This window comes from Astyanax mexicanus, chromosome 1 (assembly GCF_023375975.1).
Source record: "Astyanax mexicanus isolate ESR-SI-001 chromosome 1, AstMex3_surface, whole genome shotgun sequence".
Lineage (NCBI taxonomy): Eukaryota > Metazoa > Chordata > Actinopteri > Characiformes > Acestrorhamphidae > Astyanax > Astyanax mexicanus.
Window position 1 is genome coordinate 121,971,742 of NC_064408.1, and position 19,635 is coordinate 121,991,376.

The 19,635-nt window shown below is 41.6% G+C and overlaps 1 protein-coding gene across 1 annotated transcript in view; it reads left to right on the top strand.

Moving 5' to 3' along the window:
• The window catches only part of myom3 (myomesin 3), a 111,906-nt gene that overhangs the window by 56,859 nt on the left and 35,412 nt on the right, over positions 1-19,635 (top strand). Inside the window, exons 14-18 of the mRNA XM_022666414.2 lie at positions 619-746; positions 10,631-10,814; positions 10,979-11,153; positions 12,638-12,759; positions 17,789-17,976. Coding sequence (XP_022522135.2) covers positions 619-746; positions 10,631-10,814; positions 10,979-11,153; positions 12,638-12,759; positions 17,789-17,976 — 797 coding nt within the window. The remainder of the gene's footprint in view (positions 1-618; positions 747-10,630; positions 10,815-10,978; positions 11,154-12,637; positions 12,760-17,788; positions 17,977-19,635) is intronic.

Here is a 19,635-nt window from a genome sequence, read left to right on the forward strand (position 1 = left end):
GGTGGTTCACATTGATTTAGTGCATATCAGTGTGTCTTTGCTATCGTAACAACGGGAAAAGTACACCCTGATTCAATACATCTTGATCTCTTAATTAATCATGGGTGTGGTTAATTTTGGGCGTAACGTGAAATAAACCAATCAGTGTGTCACTTGCTCATCATTCCCTTTAAGAGTCAGGTGAGCTCTGACTTTGGCAGATTGCTATTTTAACAGCGCTGCTACCTTGACGTTTCCAACCCTACTCAGCAGAGGAAACTGAAAGTTGATGTAAACGTTTGTATAGCTGCCAACAGGCCAATTCACTGCCAAGATAGCAATGAACGTCTGACTGTTGGCATCTGTCTAGGTTGTATTCAGTCAGTGGAGCTCCTGTGTTTTCTGTTGCCAAGATAAACAAGCAAAACTCCAGAAATTTACCTGGACACACCTCACTTCCAGACCACCACACCCATCAGTGTAGATATATTCAGAATCACTGCTGCTATTTAAACAATGCAGGAGGAAGATGTGCATATAGATCTGTTTACTGTCACTCTCATGCTCACTCTCTTCTTCTGACACTTTGATCTCTGACACTTTGATCTGTGTGTCTCTTTGATCTCTGGTGTTCCGCAGGTCAGATCCGTGTGCCGTTCCCGCCGACCGGTGTGAGTGTGTGTGAGCTGAGCGACTCCTACGCCGTCATCAGCTGGACTGAACCCGACCCACGCGGAAAAGAACCGCTCACGTACTTCGTAGAACGGGTGAGGGATGACCTGTGTGTGTATATATATATATATATATATATATATATATATATATATATATATATATATATATATGTAGCTCTGTAAAAAATAAGAGAGCACTTAAAAATAATGAGTTTCTTTGATTTTACCAAATTGAAAATATAATCAAGAGGAAGATGGATGATCACAAGCCATCAAACCACCAAACTGAACTGCTGCCTGAATATTTTGAACCAGGAGTGTAAAGGCATAAAGTTATCCAAGAGCAGTGTGTAAGACTGGTGGAGGAGAACATGATGCCAAGATGAAATGAAATGCATGAAAAAAACTGTGATTAAAAAACAGGATTATTCCACTAAATATTGATTTCTGAACTCTTAAAACTTTATGAATATGAACTGGTTTTTTTCTTTGCATTATTTGAGGTCTGAAAGCTCTGCATATTTTTTTTTAGGTTATATCAGACATTTCTCATTTTCTGTAAATAAATGCTATAACTGACTAAAAATGTTTTATTAGGAATTGGGGAGAAATGTTGTCTGTAGTTTATAGAATAAAACAACAATGTTCATTTTACTCAAACATAAACCTATAAATAGCAAAATCAGAGAAAATGATTCAGAAACTGAAGTGCTCTCTTAATTTTTTCCAGAGCTGAATATATAATGTCGCTGTCCAATGAAAAACAAGTATCTCCAAAAGAGCAACTTTACAGGAAAGAAAAAAAAAACGTCTAAACTTTCAATGGAAGTCGATGTAAAAAGAGTTTATTTCAGGTCATTTTGAAGAGTTTCTATTGGTCCATTCATCAAGAAATTTTGGCACAGTGTAAGGGACATGTAGAAAACTAAAAACTGACAAAAATGGAGATACTTGTTTTTCATTGGACGGCGACAAAATACAGTGGCGTGAAAAGTATTTGCAGATTTCTTTAGTTTACGCTTTTTTGTCATACTGATATATTTTCCGATTATCAAACAAACTTTAATATCAGACAAATGTAAGTAAATATAAAAGCACTTTCAAATAAAATAAATATTTTTATTTATTAAAGTAAAAAAACAAAAACTATCCAAACCAATCTTTTCCTGTATGAAATGTGTTTCCCACTAAATCTAATAACTTGGTTGTTAAATATAGTGAGAAGATTCTGTGTTCCAGTGTGTATATCTGTGCAGAGTGAATCTGCTTTTACACAGAACGCTAAAAAATTAGCCATTAAGCTTTTAAACACAGTGTTTTTTAATGGGATTTGCAGCACAGAAAAATAAAATGAAGTGTTTCAGCTGTGAGCAGTGAACACTGCACATACCGCGTGTTTAAACAGCATGGAGCAGCAAAGACAGCGTGTAACGAAGAGGAGGAGGCAGGATGCATAAAGTCTTCTTTATTATCCATATTTAAACAAAGAAAAGAACACTAGGGAACACCAGAGAATAAACTAAACAAAAAACAAACCTGGAACACTGAAGACAAAAAAACACAGCAGGTCTGAGACTAAACAAAACAGATAAACAAGTTCCAAAAAGAGGAACAGGACACAAACAAAAAGCACGACAGAGAACAAAGGAGCACATGGGGTATTTATACACAGGCACACACTAGGGACACCTGTGGAGGTAATGAGGGGGGCGGAGTTACAAATGAGACAGGAGGGGTTACAGATGACACGTTCTCACCACAAGCGAACTGCTCCCTGAAAAAAATATGTGCGCACTTATGATTCATGTTTATATATCGGTTGCGTTAACGCTTTAACCTTGACAGCCCTAATTTGTATGTATGTTTATGTCATTTTGCATTACTTTTACTGGCCAAAAGTAGAGGATTATCAATATTTTCAAGAATTTTACAGTTTGGAGCATATTCTTTTATTCTTTTACTTGGTTAAATAAATAAATAAATCATATTTTATTTAAACTTGTATTTTTAAGCTGGAATATTTGTACATTTTCTGAAGTTTTATTGAACTGCAGTATTTGTATTTGGCTTGTGTACGCCTGCCAGCTCTGAAGCTCTGTGAAAGTTCTCAGCGAGTTCTCAGCGAGCGCAGTGAACGCCGTTTCACCTCCAGCCGTGGAGGAAAAGCTGAAAGAATATCACCCCGTCTTCTGCTGTGGAAGTTCTGGTGGTCTTTCAGAGCCTCGCTCAGCTCTAAACTGCCAGCGGTGCTGCTTTTCATATCAGCAGCTTCCCAATATCATCCAGCAGGACCACGCCAGCAGCCTGCTGAGATCTTAATGAGCGAGGGAGAGCTGTGAAGTGCCACAGGACATGTGCTTTTATTGGAGTTTCTCTGTAATAAAACTGTCCGATCCATCAGGAGCCGGAGGAATGCAGAGTCTGTCCTCCTCCGCTCAGGACAATATAGAAAAGATTAACTTCCCTTTTTTATTTAAATGTAATTTATATTAAAAAACGAGACCAGGAACGTGATCAGAGAGGCAAGAGCGTACACTGATATTACTTCTCTTAATAATCATTTCTGCTGATTTATATTTCACACAGCTTTTCCAGGTTTAAATAGTCTAAATGAGAATAGAAACAGTATGTTTTGTCATTTTCAACGTTTTATGAATTTGGAAAACAATAAGAAGTTGGATGTATGGATGGATGAATGGATGGAAGGATGGATGGATGCGTAGCTAGGTAGGTATATAGGTAGGTAGATGGACAAGTGCATGGCTGGATAGATAGATGGATGGATGAGTAGGTAGGTAGGTATATAGGTAGGTAGATGGATAGGTGCATGGCTGGATGGCTGGATGGATGGATGTATAGATAGATAGATGGATGGATGGATGAGTAGGTCGGTAGGTACATAGGTAGGTAGGATAGATAGGTGGGTGAATTAGTGGAATGGATGAGTAGGTCGGTAGGTACATAGGTAGATAGGATGGATAGGTGGGTGGATGGATGGATGGATGGATGGATGAGTAGGTCGGTAGGTGGATAGGTGGGTGGATGGATGGATGGATGGATGGATGAGTAGGTCGGTAGGCACATAGGTAGATAGGATGGATAGGTGGGTGAATGGATGGATGGATGGATGGATGGATGGATGGATGGATGGATGAGTAGGTCGGTAGGTACATAGGTAGATAGGATAGATAGGTGGGTGGATGGATGGATGGCTGGATGGATGGATGGATGGATGGATGGATGGATGGGTAGGTAGATAGGTATATAGGTAGGTAGATGGACAGGTGCATGGCTGGATAGATAGATGGATGGATGAGTAGGTAGGCAGGTATATAGGTAGGTAGATGGATAGGTGCATGGCTGGATAGATGGATGGATGGATGGATGGATGGATGAGTAGGTAGGTAGGTATATAGGTCGGTAGGTGGATAGGTGGGTGGATGGATGGATGGATGGATGGATGGATGGATGGATGGATGGATGGATGAGTAGGTCGGTAGGCACATAGGTAGATAGGATGGATAGGTGGGTGAATGGATGGATGGATGGATGGATGGATGGATGGATGGATGGATGGATGGATGGATGAGTAGGTCGGTAGGTACATAGGTAGATAGGATAGATAGGTGGGTGGATGGATGGATGGCTGGATGGATGGATGGATGGATGGATGGATGGATGGATGGATGGGTAGGTAGATAGGTATATAGGTAGGTAGATGGACAGGTGCATGGCTGGATAGATAGATGGATGGATGAGTAGGTAGGCAGGTATATAGGTAGGTAGATGGATAGGTGCATGGCTGGATAGATGGATGGATGGATGGATGGATGGATGGATGAGTAGGTAGGTAGGTATATAGGTAGGTAGATGGATAGGTGCATGGCTGGATGGCTGGATGGATGGATGGATGTATAGATAGATAGATGGATGGATGGATGAGTAGGTTGGTAGGTACATAGGTAGGTAGGATAGATAGGTGGGTGAATGGATGGATGGATGAGTAGGTCGGTAGGTACATAGGTAGATAGGATGGATAGGTGGGTGGATGGATGGATGGATGGATGGATGAGTAGGTCGGTAGGTGGATAGGTGGGTGGATGGATGGATGGATGGATGGATGGGTAGGTAGATAGGTATATAGGTAGGTAGATGGACAGGTGCATGGCTGGATAGATAGATGGATGGATGAGTAGGTAGGCAGGTATATGGGTAGGTAGATGGATAGGTGCATGGCTGGATAGATGGATGGATGGATGAGTAGGTAGGTAGGTATATAGGTAGGTAGATGGATAGGTGCATGGCTGGATGGCTGGATGGATGGATGGATGTATAGATAGATAGATGGATGGATGGATGAGTAGGTTGGTAGGTACATAGGTAGGTAGGATAGATAGGTGGGTGAATGGATGGATGGATGAGTAGGTCGGTAGGTACATAGGTAGATAGGATGGATAGGTGGGTGGATGGATGGATGGATGGATGGATGAGTAGGTCGGTAGGTGGATAGGTGGGTGGATGGATGGATGGATGGATGGATGAGTAGGTCGGTAGGCACATAGGTAGATAGGATGGATAGGTGGGTGAATGGATGGATGGATGGATGGATGGATGGATGGATGGATGGATGAGTAGGTCGGTAGGTACATAGGTAGATAGGATAGATAGGTGGGTGGATGGATGGATGGCTGGATGGATGGATGGATGGATGGATGGGTAGGTAGATAGGTATATAGGTAGGTAGATGGACAGGTGCATGGCTGGATAGATAGATGGATGGATGAGTAGGTAGGCAGGTATATAGGTAGGTAGATGGATAGGTGCATGGCTGGATAGATGGATGGATGGATGGATGGATGGATGAGTAGGTAGGTAGGTATATAGGTCGGTAGGTGGATAGGTGGGTGGATGGATGGATGGATGGATGGATGGATGGATGGATGGATGGATGGATGGATGAGTAGGTCGGTAGGCACATAGGTAGATAGGATGGATAGGTGGGTGAATGGATGGATGGATGGATGGATGGATGGATGGATGGATGGATGGATGGATGAGTAGGTCGGTAGGTACATAGGTAGATAGGATAGATAGGTGGGTGGATGGATGGATGGCTGGATGGATGGATGGATGGATGGATGGATGGATGGATGGATGGATGGGTAGGTAGATAGGTATATAGGTAGGTAGATGGACAGGTGCATGGCTGGATAGATAGATGGATGGATGAGTAGGTAGGCAGGTATATAGGTAGGTAGATGGATAGGTGCATGGCTGGATAGATGGATGGATGGATGGATGGATGGATGGATGAGTAGGTAGGTAGGTATATAGGTAGGTAGATGGATAGGTGCATGGCTGGATGGCTGGATGGATGGATGGATGTATAGATAGATAGATGGATGGATGGATGAGTAGGTTGGTAGGTACATAGGTAGGTAGGATAGATAGGTGGGTGAATGGATGGATGGATGAGTAGGTCGGTAGGTACATAGGTAGATAGGATGGATAGGTGGGTGGATGGATGGATGGATGGATGGATGAGTAGGTCGGTAGGTGGATAGGTGGGTGGATGGATGGATGGATGGATGGATGGATGGGTAGGTAGATAGGTATATAGGTAGGTAGATGGACAGGTGCATGGCTGGATAGATAGATGGATGGATGAGTAGGTAGGCAGGTATATAGGTAGGTAGATGGATAGGTGCATGGCTGGATAGATGGATGGATGGATGAGTAGGTAGGTAGGTATATAGGTAGGTAGATGGATAGGTGCATGGCTGGATGGCTGGATGGATGGATGGATGTATAGATAGATAGATGGATGGATGGATGAGTAGGTTGGTAGGTACATAGGTAGGTAGGATAGATAGGTGGGTGAATGGATGGATGGATGAGTAGGTCGGTAGGTACATAGGTAGATAGGATGGATAGGTGGGTGGATGGATGGATGGATGGATGGATGAGTAGGTCGGTAGGTGGATAGGTGGGTGCATGGATGGATGGATGGATGGATGGATGAGTAGGTCGGTAGGCACATTGGTAGACAGGATAGATAGGTGGGTGAATGGATGGATGGATGAGTAGGTCGGTAGGTACATAGGTAGATAGGATGGATAGGTGGGTGAATGGATGGATGAATGGATGGATGGATGGATGAGTAGGTCGGTAGGTACATAGGTAGATAGGATAGATAGGTGGGTGGATGGATGGCTGGATGGATGGATGGATGGGTAGGTAGATAGGTATATAGGTAGGTAGATGGACAGGTGCATGGCTGGATAGATAGATGGATGGATGAGTAGGTAGGTAGGTATATAGGTAGGTAGATGGATAGGTGCATGGCTGGATAGATGGATGGATGGATGGATGGATGAGTAGGTAGGTAGGTATATAGGTAGGTAGATGGATAGGTGCATGGCTGGATGGCTGGATGGATGGATGTATAGATAGAAAGATGGATGGATGGATGAGTAGGTCGGTAGGTGGATAGGTGGGTGGATGGATGGATGGATGGATGGATGGATGGATGGATGAGTAGGTCGGTAGGCACATAGGTAGACAGGATAGATAGGTGGGTGAATGGATGGATGGATGAGTAGGTCGGTAGGTACATAGGATGGATAGGTGGGTGAATGGATGGATGAATGGATGGATTGATGAGTAGGTCGGTAGGTACATAGGTAGATAGGATAGATAGGTGGGTGGATGGATGGCTGGATGGATGGATGGATGGATGGATGGGTAGGTAGATAGGTATATAGGTAGGTAGATGGACAGGTGCATGGCTGGATAGATAGATGGATGGATGAGTAGGTAGGTAGGTATATAGGTAGGTAGATGGATAGGTGCATGGCTGGATAGATGGATGGATGGATGGATGGATGGATGGATGAGTAGGTAGGTAGGTATATAGGTAGGTAGATGGATAGGTGCATGGCTGGATGGATGGATGGATGGATGGATGGATGGATGGATGGATGGATGGGTAGGTAGATAGGTATATAGGTAGGTAGATGGACAGGTGCATGGCTGGATAGATAGATGGATGGATGAGTAGGTAGGCAGGTATATAGGTAGGTAGATGGATAGGTGCATGGCTGGATAGATGGATGGATGGATGGATGGATGGATGAGTAGGTAGGTAGGTATATAGGTCGGTAGGTGGATAGGTGGGTGGATGGATGGATGGATGGATGGATGGATGGATGGATGGATGAGTAGGTCGGTAGGCACATAGGTAGATAGGATGGATAGGTGGGTGAATGGATGGATGGATGGATGGATGGATGGATGGATGGATGGATGAGTAGGTCGGTAGGTACATAGGTAGATAGGATAGATAGGTGGGTGGATGGATGGATGGCTGGATGGATGGATGGATGGATGGATGGATGGATGGATGGATGGATGGGTAGGTAGATAGGTATATAGGTAGGTAGATGGACAGGTGCATGGCTGGATAGATAGATGGATGGATGAGTAGGTAGGCAGGTATATAGGTAGGTAGATGGATAGGTGCATGGCTGGATAGATGGATGGATGGATGGATGGATGGATGGATGGATGGATGGATGAGTAGGTAGGTAGGTATATAGGTAGGTAGATGGATAGGTGCATGGCTGGATGGCTGGATGGATGGATGGATGTATAGATAGATAGATGGATGGATGGATGAGTAGGTTGGTAGGTACATAGGTAGGTAGGATAGATAGGTGGGTGAATGGATGGATGGATGAGTAGGTCGGTAGGTACATAGGTAGATAGGATGGATAGGTGGGTGGATGGATGGATGGATGGATGGATGAGTAGGTCGGTAGGTGGATAGGTGGGTGGATGGATGGATGGATGGATGGATGAGTAGGTAGGTAGATAGGTATATAGGTAGGTAGATGGACAGGTGCATGGCTGGATAGATAGATGGATGGATGAGTAGGTAGGCAGGTATATAGGTAGGTAGATGGATAGGTGCATGGCTGGATAGATGGATGGATGGATGGATGGATGGATGGATGGATGGATGAGTAGGTAGGTAGGTATATAGGTAGGTAGATGGATAGGTGCATGGCTGGATGGCTGGATGGATGGATGTATAGATAGATAGATGGATGGATGGATGAGTAGGTTGGTAGGTACATAGGTAGGTAGGATAGATAGGTGGGTGAATGGATGGATGGATGAGTAGGTCGGTAGGTACATAGGTAGATAGGATGGATAGGTGGGTGGATGGATGGATGGATGGATGGATGAGTAGGTCGGTAGGTGGATAGGTGGGTGGATGGATGGATGGATGGATGGATGAGTAGGTCGGTAGGCACATTGGTAGACAGGATAGATAGGTGGGTGAATGGATGGATGGATGAGTAGGTCGGTAGGTACATAGGTAGATAGGATGGATAGGTGGGTGAATGGATGGATGAATGGATGGATGGATGGATGAGTAGTTCGGTAGGTACATAGGTAGATAGGATAGATAGGTGGGTGGATGGATGGCTGGATGGATGGATGGATGGGTAGGTAGATAGGTATATAGGTAGGTAGATGGACAGGTGCATGGCTGGATAGATAGATGGATGGATGAGTAGGTAGGTAGGTAGATGGATAGGTGCATGGCTGGATAGATGGATGGATGGATGGATGGATGAGTAGGTAGGTAGGTATATAGGTAGGTAGATGGATAGGTGCATGGCTGGATGGCTGGATGGATGGATGTATAGATAGAAAGATGGATGGATGGATGAGTAGGTCGGTAGGTGGATAGGTGGGTGGATGGATGGATGGATGGATGGATGGATGGATGGATGAGTAGGTCGGTAGGCACATAGGTAGACAGGATAGATAGGTGGGTGAATGGATGGATGGATGAGTAGGTCGGTAGGTACATAGGATGGATAGGTGGGTGAATGGATGGATGAATGGATGGATTGATGAGTAGGTCGGTAGGTACATAGGTAGATAGGATAGATAGGTGGGTGGATGGATGGCTGGATGGATGGATGGATGGGTAGGTAGATAGGTATATAGGTAGGTAGATGGACAGGTGCATGGCTGGATAGATAGATGGATGGATGAGTAGGTAGGTAGGTATATAGGTAGGTAGATGGATAGGTGCATGGCTGGATAGATGGATGGATGGATGGATGGATGGATGGATGGATGAGTAGGTAGGTAGGTATATAGGTAGGTAGATGGATAGGTGCATGGCTGGATGGATGGATGTATAGATAGATAGATGGATGGATGGATGAGTAGGTCGGTAGGTACATAGGTAGGTAGGATAGATAGGTGGGTGAATGGATGGATGGATGAGTAGGTCGGTAGGTACATAGGTAGATAGGATGGATAGGTGGGTGGATGGATGGATTCATGGATGAGTAGGTCGGTAGGTGGATAGGTGGGTGGATGGATGGATGGATGGATGGATGGATGAGTAGGTCGGTAGGCACATAGGTAGACAGGATAGATAGGTGGGTGAATGGATGGATGGATGAGTAGGTCGGTAGGTACATAGGTAGATAGGATGGATAGGTGGGTGAATGGATGGATGAATGGATGGATGGATGGATGAGTAGGTCGGTAGGTACATAGGTAGATAGGATAGATAGGTGGGTGGATGGATGGCTGGATGGATGGATGGATGGATGGATGGATGGATGGATGGGTAGGTAGATAGGTATATAGGTAGGTAGATGGATGGATGGATGGGTTGGTGGATAGGTATATAGGTAGGTAGGTAGATGGATAGAACGAGCAATGATTTATAAAAGGACAATCATGAAAATGATCATGGGTGCACAAAGGTTTTCATACCACTCTATGTGTGTGGTATTGCCAAGAACTTGCAACCAGCACTTAGACAGTTGTGCCACTTGGTAATCTCCATGTTTTTCACTATGCATGTTTAATTTCTCCTTTCTGTGCTTGTTTATTGGTTATCATGGGATGCATGGTGACTGTTTGTGATGTCCTGTTTTAAGTCCATAGCCGGGAAGAACAGTTGGCACCTTGCCAGCATGGACATGACAGTCCAATCCACGAGATTTGCCGCATTCGACCTGCAGAAGGGCAAGTCCTACTGCTTCCGGGTGAGATCCATCAACAAGTACGGCATCAGCGATCCCTCTGAGCCCAGCCAGCCAATCACACTGGGAGAACCACTGGGTGGGTGGAGTCAGAATTCTCTATGTATTCTTACCACAAGACACTTAGAGAACATTTGTCAGTCTTGAAGATCAGCAAAAAACGTTATGGTGAAACTGGCACTCATCAGGTCAAAGGCACCAGTTTAACATAAACGAATTATTTATTGTGTATCTTATTCGTAGGTGTACCTGCTGCCCCTCACTGTATTCAGGCCGTTGCAGACACAGATAGCTCTGCTGTTCTATTGTGGAAAGAGCCTAAGAACACAGAGGGCATTCTGGGATACTATCTGTACTGCAGCGAGGTGGGAACCTCCAATTGGAGAACCATAAACAACAAACCGGTCAACGGAACCAGGTCTGATACTCTTCAAACCCTACAGTCTTACAGAATGAGCGTGTGGATCATATGAACATTCTAGAGCATTATAGAGCGCCGCCTACACTTCCTGTAGTGTATTACAGTCTGTCAGAATGAGTGTGTGGATCATATTAACATTACAGAGCATTATAGAGCGCCCCCTAAACTTCCTGTAGTGTATTACAGTCTGTCAGAATGAGCGTGTGGATCATATGAACATTATAGAGCATTATAGAGCACCCCCTACACTTCCTGTAGTGTATTACAGTCGGTCAGAATGAGAGTGTGGATCATATGAACATTATAAAGCATTATAAAGCGCCCTCTATGCTTCCTGTAGTGTATTAAAGTCTGTCAGAATGAGTGTGTGGATCATATGAACATTATAGAGCACCCCTACACTTCCTGTAGTGTATTACAGTCTGTCAGAATGAGTGTGTGGATAATATGAACATTATAGAGCTTTATAGAGCGCCCCCTACATGACTTGTAGTGTATTACAGAATGTCAGAATGAGTGTGTGGATCATATGAACATTATAGAGCATTAAAGAGCGCCCCTACACTTCCTGTAGTGTATTACAGAATGTCAAAATGAGAGTGTGGATCATATGAACATTATAAAGCATTATAGAGCATCCCCTACACTTCCTGTAGTGTATTACAGTCTGTGAGAATGAGTGTGTATATCATATAAACATTATAAAGCATTATAGGACATTATACAGCACCCATATGCGTCCTGTAGTGTATTACAGTCTGTCAGAATGAGTGTGTGGATCATATAAACATTATAGAGCATTATAGAGCGCCCCTACACTTCCTGTAGTGTATTACAATCTGTCAGAATGAGAGTGTGGATCATTATAGATCATTATAGAGTGCCCCCTACGCTTCATGTAGTGTATTACAGTCTGTCAGAATGAGCATGTGGATCATATGAATGTTATAGACCATCATAGAGCATTATAGAAGGCCCCCTACACTTCATGTAGTGTATTACAGAATGTCAGAATAAGTGTGGGGATCATATGAACATTAAAAGGCATTATAGAGCGCCCCCTACGCTTCATGTACTATATTACAGTGTGTCAGAATGAGAGTGTGGATCATATGAACATTATAGAGCATTTTAGAGAGCGCCCCTACACTTCCTGTAGTGTATTACAGAATGTCAGAATGAGCATGTGTATCATATAAACATTATAGAGCATTATAGAGCGCCCCCTACTCTTCCTGTAGTGTATTACAGTCTGTCAGAATGAGTGTGTGGATCACATAAACATTACAGAGCATTATACAGCATTATAGAGAGCCCCTTAAACGTCCTGTAGTGTATTATTGTCTGTCAGAAAGAGTGTGTGGATCATATAAAAATTATAGAGCATTATAGACCACCCCCTATGCTTTCTTCTACTTTTAATATGTTTATGTTTGTTTATTTTGTTTCTAGTAAACATATAATATGACTCTGTGTTTTAGGTTCACAGTGCATGGACTGAATACCAACAAGGATTATGTTTTCCGGGTGAAATCTGTAGGCCGAGCAGGAAACAGCCACTATTCTGAAGAATCCCAGCCAGTTCGCATCAAAGCTGCCAAAGGTAAAACATCACTAAAGCAACACTATGCAGATAAACTACTTTTTAAATTATAATTTAATTTATTAAGGGGTAAAAATCAAGCTTTCATCTGCAATCAAGCTTTACTGATAACTGGTAACGAGTCTTTCTCATCTCTGTGGAGGAATTTAGTTCCGCTCTTCTTTACAGAATTGTTTTAATTCAGACACATTGGAGGATTTTCCAGCATAAACGTCCTGTTTAAGATCATCCACAGCATCTCAATCTCAAGACTTTAACTAGATCACTCCTCCAAAACCTTCATTTAGTTTTATTAATCCATTCAGAGGTGAACTTTGTGTTTGTGTGCTTTGGCTCATTGTCCTGCTGCAGAACCCAAGTGCTCCTGAGCTTGAGGTGATTAACAGATGCAAAGCAGCCCCAGACCGTCACACTACCACCACCATGTTTTACTACGTTCAGAATGATTTAGTTCTTTTGCTGAAATTATGTGTTTTATAGTTTTACTCTAGATGTAATGGGACACAAATTTTCCAAAAAGCTCCACTTTTGTCTTGTCAGTCCAAAGAATATTTACCCAAAGTTCTGAAGATCATCAAGATGTTAGTAGGTAAATGTGAGACGGGTGGTTGTGTTGTTTTTAGGTCGGCCGGTCACTCCTGGGAAGGTTCACCAGTGTTCTATTTGTGTTTTCTCCATTAGTGAATAATAATAGTGAATCAGTGTGGTTCTCTGGAGTCCCAAAGCTTTAGAAATGACTTTATAACCTTTTCCAGTCTGATAGATGATCAATGACTTTGATCTTTTATCTGCTTCATGTTGTCAGACAGGTTCTATTTAAGTGATTTCTTGATTCTACAGGTCTGGGAGTAATCAGGTCTGGTTGTGGTTAGTAGGGAAATGGTTAATTTAAAGGGGGGGGGGGACTTCTTTACACGGGGCTAGATTGGTTTGGATAGCTTTTTCCCCTTAATAAATGAAATTATAATTTAAAAAGTGCATTTTATATTTACTCAGGTTATCTTTGTCTGATTTTAAAGTTTGTTTGATAATCTAAAAATGTAAGTATGATAAAAATGACAAAAACAAGAAAAATCTGTAAAGGGGGCAAAATAATACTATAGATATACGTATTTAATATAGAGAGTTGGTGAGCCTGTTGGGAAAAAAAAGTCCTTTTTTTGGTCCCAGTCTGTCGCTGTCCAATGAATAACACTTATATATCCATTTTTGTGGATTTTTAGTTTACTGCATAATTTGAACAGACAAACTGTCCCTTACACTGTGCCAGAATTTCTTGATAAATGGACCAATAGAAACTGTTTAAAATGACCTGAAATAAACTATGTTTACATTGACTTCCATTGAAAGTTTACAAGGTTTTCTCTCTCTCCTGAAAAGTTGCTGTTTTGGATATGTGTTATTCATTGGACAGCGACGATATGCATTCATAAACGCTCAGATATTTAGGTATAAAGATATGAATTTTTGCTTTCAGGAGCACAAAAGAAATACCTGTACCTGTACACGGTCTGTTCCTCTCCTCCGGCAGTCCCGCTATAACAGCGGTGGATAAAGAGAGGCTTGTTGCTGCTGATTTCTGGGAATGGAACGGGCTGGTGTTTGGAACAGCTGTGACCTGTAATAGGCCGGTGGATAATGCGGCACCCTCGCCGCTACACGCTAATGGCTACTCATTTCTACTGTCACTCACGCTGATACGATTCACAAATACACCCGTGCTCGATCAGACAGAGATACGCCTGAAATTTCATCCCTCCATCCGGCGAATCTCTCAATCAATCGCTGGATAAATACTCAGCGGACGCTCTACATGCAGCTAGTGCTGTTTTTCCTTTATTCAGCTTCATTCAGAGTTATTTATCGTTTCATTTCCACCCCTCAGAGATTCATTAAAATACAGAACAGAGTGGAGGACCGAGGAGCGTTAGCCGTTTCGCTAACTCATCGCTAAGCTACGCTACTGACTCTGGCCTCATGATGCTCGTGTTAGCATAAGCATCACACACACACTCAATACACAGCATGCTTCATTACTCAGTGAATTCATTAGAGCTGGTATTTACATAAAAATGAAGATTTCACTGTAATACGTTCACCATTCTGACTAATTACACAGATTTACATTCGATTAAAGCAGTGTGTAAATCAAAGCACTGCTCATGATAAACTGACTGAAGCACGCTGGAGCTTTTATGAATGGCTAGCCAAGCTAGCATGATTATTAATTCTCGATTAATAGATTAATTGATTAATGAAGATTATTATTGAGTTCATCAAAACTATGAAGAATCTAATATGAAGTTATTAAGCAAACCAGAATATGTTTTACACTTAAGATTCTTCAACACAGCACTGATTCTCTCAGTCAGTCAATGAATGAATGAATGAATCAATAAATAAATCATTCAATTATTAAATCAATGAATCAATAAATCAATAAACGAATGATTCAATGAATCAATCAATAAATCAATAAATCAATAAATAATTAATGAATAAGTCAACCAGTAAATGAATAAATGAGTCATTTCATCAACTAATCAATCAATCTTTAGCTGACAGGGATTAAAACTGTATAGAAAGAGATGAATCATGTTAGATGTTAGAAAAAAACAACAGAGGAAAATAAGCATCTATTAAACATTTAATCTAGAAAAACATTTGAAATATTGAATAATAAATATTAAAATATTCCATAAAATATAGATAAACAAGAGGAAAAAACAGTACTGTTAAAAGTTACATGTTTGAAATAAATTAAAAAATAAAAGTAACAAAAAATGTAAGGTGAAATGACATCAGTGAATTGAGTTTTAGAGTTGTTAGAGTTAGAGTTGCAATGTTTTGGCTGATTGGTAAAAAGTTTGGACTTCTCATTTAATATTTTTTTCTTTATTTGTACACCGTTGTTGTCTGGAAATGAGGTGTGTTCAGGTACATTTCTAGCGTATTGCTATCTTGGCAACACAGACGAACCGCACACAGCAGTGCACAAACCCAACTTTAATATCAACAATAAACAGAATACTAAATAAAATAACATTACTGTTCCTGTATATGAGCTGCTGGAGCTCCTTCACAGTGTGAATGAACAGATTCACACAAGTCTCCTCTGCTGAGAAGCGTTTGTTTGTTGGACACGTGCAGGTAGCTGCAGCGTTAAAATAGCAATCCACCAAGGTCAGAGCTCACCTGAAGTTGTGCAAGGTGTACTTTTCCCATCGTTATGATAGCAAAGACACCCTAAATCAAGCTATAGATAGCTGAAATAGGGCCCCAAACCATTCTTGTTGTGAGATTTCCATTATATTCACTGACAAATGTCTGGCCAGGCTGTATTTCTACAGCAGAAATACTTTGCTCCAACCAAATTTCTCCAGCATCTCATTCCCTCCTGATATTCAGACAGCTACTGATCCAGCCAACAGCCGACTGGCACTAAACTGGCATCTCTTACCTGGATAAACAGCTCAGTGGGCTAAATGGCTTCATTGCTGTCAGCGGTGAGTCTGCAGGCATGGTTTCCAGCCCTGCTGCTTTATTCAGCTGTGGGTTTTACCTCACAAAATAAATCACACATTCAATTTATGAAGAGCCTATAAAAATATGCTGTTTTATAGTCAGTTTTAGAAATTAAAAAACAGTGAATTCTAAATTTTAAGAGTGAAAAAAGCCCTTAGTAGTTAAAGTAGCTTTTATGTTTAGTTTTTTTTGTCTGTAATTAAAGAACTACAAAGTGCTCCTACACAGTACAAGTGTGGACACAAAAAACTAGACACATCTTCTAATTTAGTGTTTTTATTTTTGTATTTTTTTTTTCCTACATAGAACAGTATTTTTTAGCTTATAAGGAGCACCGGATTATAAAGTGCATTATGAGACACTAGTAAGGAACAGGGGTATCGCCATGTTTTCCTTCTAATTCAGCAGATCTCACCACTGCGGGGTGGGAGGGTTGTTAATTAAGTTATGTAAAGCTAAGCTAAGTTAAGTAAACAAAATTGAAATTCTTAAAAAATTACTTTCTTTTAAAGTCAAACGAGTGCTGGATGTTAATCTACACAGATTTCTCTCCTGAAAACTGTTTATTTGGGTGAGTAAAGAGCTTAGATTCACACATTTCTCAAGCACTAAGGTTTGAGCATTAGCATAAGCGGCTAACTGCTAGCACTTAGCACAGATAGCCGCTAATGCTAATGCTGCTTCAGCAGTGCTAGCCAGGGTTTTCAGCAGGCTACAGTATGATATACTCACCACTGAATGGTGAAAGAGCTAGCGCTTAGCATGGTTAGCGGCTAATGCTAATACTGCTCTAGTCTGGGTGCTGGAGAACTAAACTGAAACTCCTGTATAACTCTGTACTTCAGCAGAGTGACTTTACTGCTCCTTAATACCTGACTGATAGAATTCATACATAAGGAGCACCAGATTATGAGGAGCACTGATGATTTTTGGGTAAATAAAAGGATTTTAAGTGCAGCTTATAGTGCAAAAAATACGGTAAATGAAAGTCATTCAAACTATGAAGGAACACATAAGGAATCATGTAGTAACTTAAAAGTCTTAAACAAACCAAAATACTCTGTTCTATAAGGCTGGTAACTCTGATTAACGTATCTTGCTTTTCCTTTCCTGGGGCAGTCCTGATGAGTGCCAGTTTCATCAGTATAATTGACTGACCTTTTTTTTTATTATTATTTTGTTTTCTCTACTTGGTTGAGTAGTTCTTGCTTCTCGAACATTATTAAAATAGTCACTATTCACTGTATACCTGTAACTCTACCTCTTCACTACTTTACTTTAACTGATGCTCTCAAACACTTTATTAAGAGACAAGAAATTCAAGTAATTAACTCTTGATGAGCTCAGCACAGCTGTTAACTGAAATTAGCCTGAATTCCAGGTCCAAAAATAAAAATCTTATAAAGCTATCGATGACTTTAGCAAAACATTATATAAACTATGTGATTCTCTTCTTATATATTACTGTAATATAAACTGACGCTGCCGCTCTCTTCCTCTACAGTTGTTCCGTCTCCTCCGTCTGGTGTCTGTCTGCTCCACTGCTCTGGCAGTGAGATGGTGATTGGCTGGAGAGCTCCGGCCAATCAGGGTGGAGAGGCGGTGAAGGGGTACTTCCTGGACCAGCGGGAGAAACCCCAGACTGTGTGGAGGGAGGTGGACCCCAAACCTGTTAAAGAGAGGGTTTATAAGGTGAGTTACCAGATTGTGGACAATAAAACTAAACATCGAAATACCAAATATACATGTATTTCTGTCACTCTGGTTGGTGATGAGGTCCATCTGCCTCTCCGCTGTGACTGGTAGCAGGTTGTAGCATTACTGCATTAACCAGCACTAGTCTGGATGACTTTACCTATCTCAAATATTTGCTGCCTCAATATCCAGTGATGGGAGTAATGGCGTTAAAATAAAAGGCATTACTAACCCCGTAACTTTTTTCAGTAAGGAGTAATATAACTACGGGGGCGAGTAACACAAAAGTAACGCAATAGTTACTTTTACTGGTAACTAATTACTTTTATAGTGGAGTAACTCAGTTAGTAACTCAGTTACTTTTTTGGAGAAGTAACTAGTAACTATAACTAAATACTTTTTCAAAGTCCTGTGCCCAACACTGCTAGTTATCCATCCTTAGCTGAAGCCTGCTGTTTTGTTCCATACCTGACAACCCGGGTGTGGAAATAAATCACAGAACAAAAACCTACTGGCTAAAGCTCTGCTATCAAGAGATGCCAGAGCTTAAACTTGTACCTAAATATGATTCACATAATTTTACTAATTAGTATTATAAACATGCTAAATATTGATTTATGACTGCATGAGTAGTGTTATCTACTGTATAAATGTAGACTGAAGTTCAGAAGTTCACGTTAGCATGTTGTAGCATGACTGCATTAGCTGGCAATAGTCTGGATGACTTTAACTTTAACTCAAACACTTGCTGCCTCAATAACCCACTTGCTAGTTATCCAACCTTAGCTGAAGCCCTCTGTGTTTGCCTGCTATTGTGTTTCATACCTGGCAACCCTCAGGTGAAAATAACAATTCACAGAAGAAACCTACTTGTAAAAACCCACAAGCAAAAAAAATACAAATAAATTACTGGTGCTTGGTAGATTGTTGATCAATTCATGGTCAAATTAATGTAAATATCAAAAATTGGTAACACTTCATAAAGGAACATGAGTTAACAGTACTTACGACGGAATTAGCTGAGACATTATTTTAGTGTGGGAGGTTTCATGGTTAAATTTGGAGCAGCCTGGTGTTCAATCTTCATTAATTGCACATTGCACCAGTAAGAGCAGAGTGTGAAGGTTCAATTAGTAGAATAAGAGCACAGTTCTGCTCTAAATATTGCAATGCACACAACATTATGGGTGACATACCAGAGTTCAAAAGAGGACGAATTGTTGGTGCACATCTTGCTGGAGCATCTGTGACCAAGACAGCAAGTCTTTGTGATGCATCAAGAGCCACGGTATCCAGGGTAATGTCAGCATACCACCAAGAAGGACCAACCACATCCAACAGGATTAACTGTGGACGCTGTAACGGTACGTGTCCACTGGCACTTTTCTTAAACGCAGGTCGCTGTGCCGGATCTCTTGGCTCGCCGCGTGTGGGCGTGTCCGTAACGTTTTTGAATTCAAATGAAGCAACAGATGTAGTCAATCATAAGTTTAATATTTTACCTTTTTAGTAAACTTCACTGTGATCTATAGTTGTATAAATCCATATTCCGCCATTTTAAGCCTCTCTTCTGTGTTTAAAAGGCGCCTGTTCTGTGTGTGTGAGGCTCGTCTGTGTGTGGTGTGGCAGCCTGCTGTTCCCTGATTGGCTGGACGC